Source organism: Lygodium microphyllum, chromosome 28 (genome assembly GCF_053477565.2).
Source record: "Lygodium microphyllum isolate KBCC chromosome 28, Lygodium_microphyllum_v1.1.10, whole genome shotgun sequence".
NCBI lineage: Eukaryota > Viridiplantae > Streptophyta > Polypodiopsida > Schizaeales > Lygodiaceae > Lygodium > Lygodium microphyllum.
In genome coordinates, this window is record NC_141162.1 from 16821792 (window position 1) to 16829832 (window position 8041).

An 8041-nucleotide genomic window follows, 5' to 3' on the forward strand; every position below is an offset into this window, starting at 1 on the left:
AGGTTTAATTTCAAAATTAAGCATATATAAGAGGCCTCCTTTAGAAACACACCTCATTTTCCTATTATGAGACACGCCTCCTCTTTCTACTATGAGGCTCAAAATTGAGCCTCCCAATATATAGCCCTCTACCCACTACTCTCTAAGTGGCTCAACTTCAAAATTGAGCCTCCATGAGGTCTCCTTTGGAAACACACCTCCCCTTCATATTACGATGCTCAATTTCAAAATTCAGTCACCCAATATATAACCCTCTATCCACTCTCTTCTTTGGAGGCTCAATTTTTAAATTGAGCATCTATGAGGAGGCCTCCTTAGATGGATCAATTCTAAAATTGAGCCTCCCAATATATGACCATGTACACACTCTCTTCTTGGGAGGCCAAACCTTTCACTCCCTTGACTATCAACACTTCACCATCAAGCTCATTGATCTCTCAAGACAACATTACACTCATAAACCTAGACAATCCATCATGATCTCTAAAAGCAATTCACATTTGTGCAAGTCTAATCCTTTCTATACCAAGCCACATTGTATTGGAACCACTATACTAACTCTTGAAAAATGTTTTATATGAACATATGACAACCTAACTAACTCTCATGATCTATCCCATCAATCTATGAGTTTAACACTAGAAACACTTCATTGGCACTATTTAGCCATGTACCTAAACTTTGATCCTAAATGATAATAAAACTTTTGCACATATGCGCCTTGCCCTAGACATCGATCGAGCTCAATGCTACATTTGCTTGACTATCACTATTTAGCCATGTACATGGATTGGACACTTTTTTATATCAATTGACAACAAACCTTTTACATTTGTGTAGCCTACCTTGGACTGTGTGTTGGCCTCGTCCACTCTCATCTATAATGGACTTTTGATGTTTGTGCAATTCCAAACCTTATGCAAGCATATTGACTTCCTCAGACAACATTACACTTGCCTATAGCAAACTCTTTACAATTGTGCAAGCCGAACAACATTACACTTGCCTATTTTGGTGTTTGTGCAAGCCCAAACCTTATGCAAGCATATTGGCTTCCTGGGACAACATTACACTTGCCTATAGCAAACTCTTTACAATTGTGTAAGCCGAACAACATAACTCTTGCCTATATAGCAAACCCTTTACAATTGAGCAAGCCCAAACCTCCTAGCACAGCATATCATTAAACGCAATTGTCACTAGCTAGCACGTTGACCTCTTAAGGCATTTCTATCATTCTCTTTGGCCCTAAAATAATACGATATGGTATTGAAAGGACAGTTACATATGCAAGCTTGACATGCTAAAGTTGAAGCACAAAGGAGCCTGATGCAAGCTTTGAAACCTTCTCTTTTATCCAATGTAAATGTAGCTTGGGGTTGGGATTAATTCATTACCCTATGTCTCTATCTCCTTCTGTCTATGAAAAAACAAACAAACACACACACACACACACACACACACACTCTCTCTCTCTCTCTCTCTCTCTCTCTCTCTCATAGAAGGGGAAGTGTGACTCAAACGATTTAACTTAAAACAATGAAGAAATAATAATGGATGAATGGAGTACAAGGCCATTTGCCGAGACGGCAAAAACAAGCTTAGGTGCGGGCGAGGTCGAATTTTTGAACAGCGCGCGTCCAGGCATGCGAAAGGGAGGCGCGGAGTCTGTCGTCAAAGAAGACGGAAGGGTCACGGCGGGCACCGGCATGGGAAAGAGAGGAGCGAGGGCGTTCGTCAAAAAAGACGGAACTGTCACGTTGCGCGCCAGCGAGGTCATCGACCGCCGTCAATTCATCCTGCTGGTGGTGGTGGTGCCCGCTGCTGGCGGCGTGCTGGCGGCGCCCGGCGCTGCTGCTGCGGCCGCAGCCCCGGACGGGGCTGGCGACTCGGATGGGGCCCACGGGGGCGAGGCGTCGGGTCGCGCTGGCGCTGCGCACGAGGAGGCTGGCCTTTTTGTGGGCCGCTGCCCCGCCGCCGTTGACAAGGCTCGGCGGCGGCGACGGCGGCTGCTGACAATCTCTCTCTCTGCGCGGCACAGTCGCTGCCTCCGGTCGCTGCTGCCGCCGCCCACGTGATGCCGCTGCCGCTGCCTTCGTCGAGCTGCTGCGGCGCTGCCTTGTCGTTGTCTCTGCCGCCAGCGGCAGCTCCCTGCCGCCCTCCCCCTCTTCCTCCTGTGGGCGCCGCGCACCTGTCACCTCGCCGGACCACGACGACCGCGATGTCGACGACAGCGGCTCTGTCATGAAATCCTGCAGCGGCTGGTGGCGTTGCGCTGCGAGTGCGTGCCGCAGCCTGCGCCGCCGCTCTCTCTCCCTCATGCGCTCCACAAATTCAGTCTCGCATGCAATCTGCTCCGCCTCCTCTGCATCCTTGCCTGCCGTAACGTCCTCTGCTTGATCACGATGGGTATGATGCTGATGATGATCCTTGCCTGCTTTGATGCCTGTTTGATCATGATGATGATGATGATGCTCCTTGCCTGTTTTATTGACTGCTTTGATGCCTGTTTGATCCTGATGATGATGCTCCTTGCCTGTTTTGTTGACTGCTTTCATGCCTGTTTGATCCTGATGATGTTCCTTGCCTGTTTTGTTGACTGCTTCCTTGCCTGCTTTAATGGCCGCCCTGTCATGACCATGTTCCTTGCCTGCTTCCTTCCCCTGATGAATCCATGGCCGTCTCTCGGCCCCCACCTTCAGCCGGCTGAAGCTCTCCATCATCCGCCTCTCATCCGCCGCTTGCCCCTCCATCGCTGCCATTGATTTCCTCCTCCCCGGGCTCACCCCTCGAGCGCTGCCATCGCTGCGCTTGAAAGAGGTCGGCGTGATTGATCTCCGCCATGGACTGATCCGCTTGGACTCTTCTCTCTTCTTCTCCTTGGTCCTCTCCCTTTTACCATCACTGTTCTCTGCCTCTCTGTCCTGCTCGGCTGCCATATCCACCTCCTGCTTGAAGCTCAGCCTTCTCAGAATGCCCCCGATGATCCCTCCCTTCCCATGCTCTTCCGCCATGTCCTTCTCACTCCGTCCGAAATTAAATTTGCCTTCTTGAGCCGCACTCTTACCCCCTTGTTGAGGTTCCATAGCAGCCCTGTTCTCTCCTGCCTTGTTATCATCCCCTGCCTTTTCTCTCTCGTCACTGGGATCCAGCAGCAGCTTCTGCAGCCATTTGTCCAAGTTCAACTTGCCCAGTTTCTTGACCCTCTCCTGCTCATCCTCTTCCTCTCGGATTGCATCCGCCATGGCTGCATTCACCTTCCCCTGCATCTCCAGCACCTCGGTCAGCAGCTCATCTAACTGCTCCTCATCTTTGGTCTTCCCAAAACAGGACATTCCTGCCTGTGCAGGGTCATCTTTGGTCTCCCCAAAACAGGACATTCCCTCCTGTGCAGGGTCATTTGTCTTGGTGCTGTTACCTTGCTCCTCATCTCTGGTCTTCACAACGCACCATCTCTCTTCCTGTCCAGCCTCATCTGGCTCGGTACTGTTAGCATCATCCCTCTCCACCGTCCTCTTGAAGCAAATGGTCTCGTTCTCAGGGCCTTCTGATGCATTTTCTCCTACTGACTCTGCTCTATCCTCCTTGTCCTGCTCCCCATATTCATAGCCTAAAAGAACCACATCCAATTCACCACTCACCTCTGTGGCCTTCCTCTTGACACCACTCCCACCAGACCCTAGTAAAGAAACAGTTCTGACAAAATTGGGTGAGCCAGCTTTGGGGGCTTCCTCTGTGATGGGGGGGAGGCCAGAGCCTTTGTATCTATTAGGCTCAGGGCCATCCACTGCTGCCTCAGCTCGATTGGTAGGCTTAAGCGCATCATTTTGATCCCCGGATCCTTGCTCTGATGAACCAGTTGGACTAGGCTGCTCACTGCTCTCAGCTCCTTCCTCAGGAACTGCACTTGTTTTGGGCCAATGCCGGGCCTCGCAACTCACCCTGGCAAGATCAATCGGTTTGATGCAGCTCCCCACATCTGTATGGCCTATATTGCGAAATCTTTTGGTGATTCTCGGCCTGACCATAGCCTCCAAACTTTCCCTCTGCTTAACCCGCTGCAGGAGGTCCATCTCAGCAGCATCACATGTCGATTTCTGTGACTCAAGCCTTGCTAGTAATGCATTGCAAGCAGCTTGGCTTAATCTGGCTTGTTCCTTGTACACGACACACCTGAGAGTAAACAAGACAAGTGCCATATCAGGCAGAGCGTCCAAGCATGATCAATGCACACATAATGATGAAAGACGAAAGTTGTCTGATCAACTTGCTGCATGAAAGTTTGGCACAGACATTCAGGATAATCACATATATGGCTTGCAAACTAATGCCATGGATTGCAGAAATGAATAGGCATACATGAGACGATTCATGTAAACAAGCTTGTGCAGGCATAACCTACATTAAACATATACACATGAAAGAAGACAGATCGTGTCATGACAAGAGACTTACTGGTGCATTGTGTCTCGGATCATCTTCTCAAGGCATAGTCGATACTGGGATTGGGTTTCTGACCATCTTCTTTGCTTCTCGACACGCCTCTTCTGCTTTGCAAGTGTGTGCTCTAACTCATCAAGGACCAGCTTCTCCTTCTCGTTTTGTGTCCTCATTCTTCTCAGCTCTTCCCCTAATCGTGCAATTTCTTCCTTGTTCACCTCCATTTCCTCCTCATGTGCTTTCTTGAGTGCTCCTTCTCTTCGGATAGCTGCAGTAATTGCCATACAATTGTCGTTGCAGTTCTCTTTGTTCTCTTTGTCCAGCTGCCATTCTCCTCTCATCAAGTGATACTGCAATGGAACAGCCCAATTAAATATGACTTTTTGCTAGATTATTTTGAAGCCATTAGATTGCCTGCATGGTGGAATAAGAGCTCCAACCTTGTCCCTGATTTGCAATATGGACTTGTTCACAAGAACAGGTTCAAACTCCTTGATGCTTTTCCAATTGCCCGGTCCAAACTTTTGCAGAGCTCTTTGAAGGGCTTCCTCTTCTTCCAGAGTCCATCTACTTGTTGCAGGATTGCCTGCATTCGCTACGCATAATTTCATGAGAATTGCCATCTTAAACCATGGTTAAGTCAACACTTCAATCAGGGCATGCATTATCAATTTAAGATTGTAGCACTTGACATTGAGCTCACCTTGGCTGGCCAAGGCTGAATAACTTTGTCTCACTGCTCTAGTGCCATTGAGAATTCTCAGTGCATCATCCATGTCCTTCTGAACTCGTACCAAGGCAGATGCTGCTATTCCAACCTGGTTCTTTCTCTCGCAGAAGTGTTGCGGCCACTGATGACATTCTGCAACAAGCTCATCATCGAGTTGTTCATTCTCCCCTGCGCTAAAGAAGAGAGAAAAAGCTCTTTGCCTGCAAAGTTTTTTTTATGAATAGTAAGCTGGAGGACCATCAAATTACATCTGAACAAAATTCTATGATGAAGGATTTTTCGGTTAAGAGCATCCTTTAAAGGCCGTCATTCAGCTTTGTCACACTCTTATTGGCTGAATTGATACTGATGGTTACGAGGAGAAAGTGTAGGAGTATAGCAATTTTGATGCCATGGTAGCTTTTCTGCTAGATATGTGCAGCGAGGGATACCTGAAATCTGCATTTGTTGAAGCGAATACAGAGAGAAACTGATTGATTGAAATTCCAACTTGCAAATCCCACCAGGGTACTAGAAACTCTAGCCTTGTGCCTTTGCATTGTTCAGCCTGCCACTGCACTACGCGAAGGTTACTGGGGACCGTTTTTCCACCTCCTGCCAGAGCAAGCTTACCATTGTGAGGGGTAGGGACTCGAAGCTGCATCCCAAATTTTGAGAATCTGTGTGTGCTTCAATGAATATAATAGTGAGACTGTTATAACTCCGTGAGTAAGAGAAATTGTGATCATACTTGAAATGGGAAACCAGTGGTCAACCTCCCAGGCAAGAGGAGATGCAGGGTCAGCATTCCAGTAGAGGACATTGCCATAAACATCCACACGGAATTTGGCAGGGTCAAATCCTGCATTTCTGCGCAAATACAAAAAATTCAAAGCTCAGTGGTAACACAAATGATTTTGCAGTACATAATGATGTGGATTGGAATTCAACAGATAAATTTAAAGGAACTCGAAGCCAACCCTATATGATCCATCTGCAGCCACAGGAATTCTGCGTGCCTCTTCGCGTTTGTTGGATTCCTCTCCTTCTCCGCAGCAGTAATTGGGAACACGTCCTCAATTTCTTTCAATTTGGCTAGCTGAAGAAACGATCCACCATGCCATTTACAGATTACCATCAGATAACGCTAGTGCAGTGAGGAGAATGTCATAGCTTTAAGGAAAGGCAAAGATATAAAGTCAGAAAGCAAGGACTGTTGAGATGGGGAAAAATGGTTTGATGGCGGGCATATCTGATCACCTTTCCATGATCTAATTTCTAAGATGGACCTGTTAATCTAAGTTTGAACCAACATACTTTATGTGAGGAATGACAATGAGATGGGGTTTTGTATATTGTTTTGTTCTCATTACCTCTTGATCCAAGGGGGCATAAGGAAGGAAGCGTTGGGGTGGGCCATCCGTAAAGGGTGTGATAAGCCCCTGCAGCTGAAAGTGGGCGTGTCTGCATAGCTTGGCATAGCCTCTGGGATAACCCAACTGAGGATCAACTGCTCTTTCTTCATCTGTTAGGAGCAGCTTTGCAAACATCTTGCAGGAGAGGGCTGGAGAGAACAATCCTTGAAATATTTGCCTGTCTAGGGGCAAGCTGTGCGTAGGGACGGCTGCCAGAGCTGTTTCTCAGAGAGTGATATCGATTTGTAAAACCAATCGCTGAAGGACATCATGTCTCTTGATCTCATTTTGGGCGGCAATTGCCTGCAGAAATGCTTCTAGAGGAGCAAGTAGTCTCCTTTTGTCTAATCTCTTTGGATAGCAGCAGAAGATCGGGAGTTGTGAGTAAATGCTTGTAGAGGAGCAAAGCAGTCCTCTTTACTCTAATCTCTGTAGTTAGCAGCAGAATATGAGAATTTGTGATTCCAAACCGCCGAAGGCCAAGTGTGTTTGACTCCAGTTTTAAGCTGCAATTGCAAACAGGAATGGTGCCAGAGTAGGTAGATCTTAGATCTCTTTGTCTGGCGGCAGAAAATGAGAGGGGAGGCACCGAAAGTAAGTAGTTTTCGTATCGTATGTTTGATAATCGATGATCTCTGTTGGAGTGGTAGCAGAAGAAGAGAGAGGGCGGGAGGGGGAGGGAGAGGGAGAGAGCCAATGTTCCCAAAACGTGTGGGCGATTCAATGGCTTGGCTTGCTTACACACACATACACAACGGCTCATGCTTCTGCTGCAGTTTCAAACACCGATTAGAGCAACGGCTATATTTGGATGGGTTAGAAAACCCTTTATTGTCTGTCGTCCTCCGATTAAACAACCCAGATACTTTACGCATTCGGACGGATCCGCGAGAGGGACCTCAGACCACCTTCTTTATAATCTTCATTCACATCAAGCAACTGTTTTTGTTCACTCTTGACTTCTTGTTTTTGACTTTACTCAATTCCTAGAGGATTCCTGGGCCATGAGGCCATTGCCATATCCTTTTGCCTAGGATTCCATCATCCCTCCTCCAATGTCAAGGAGTTTTGAACCTTTGATGTGAAGGGCTTCCAAGTTCCACTATGCCCACCAAGAAGCTTTTGTCAAGAGCATTTTCCCACACTGCATTTTCTCACAGCGATTCGCGAAACCCTCAAACATCAAAATTTGAAGCCCTTTACACAATGCATTTCTCCACATTCCCAGGAATGCAAGGGCAAGCTCGTGCATTTTGAAACTTTAGGTTTGTTTCGTTGTAATCGCTTCATTTCTTGTTTTTTAAGCTGTAAATTGCCTCTCATGGGAAGGAGACTTAATAAGTTTGGGCATAGTTTAAGGTGTGTTTTGATTCATTTCTTTGCATGTCACAAAACTCACAGTGGTAAAATCTCCTACCACCTAGCCCGTTAATGACATACTTCTACGCACTCTCTTAGATCTTGAAGTTAGCCTCTA

The 8041-nt window shown here is 47.1% G+C and overlaps 1 protein-coding gene across 1 annotated transcript; it reads right to left on the reverse strand.

Moving 5' to 3' along the window:
* Positions 1-1564: 1564 nt before the first annotated feature.
* Positions 1565-7340, reverse strand: LOC148011203 (uncharacterized). Its single transcript, XM_087670665.1, has 8 exons — positions 6523-7340; positions 6130-6248; positions 5901-6019; positions 5602-5764; positions 5144-5370; positions 4881-5026; positions 4456-4790; positions 1565-4173 (listed from the first exon to the last, which is right to left on the reverse strand). The coding sequence occupies exons 1-8, from the start codon at positions 6697-6699 to the stop codon at positions 1602-1604; spliced, it is 3858 nt and encodes a 1285-aa protein (XP_087526791.1). The 5' UTR covers positions 6700-7340; the 3' UTR covers positions 1565-1601.
* Positions 7341-8041: the final 701 nt, after the last annotated feature.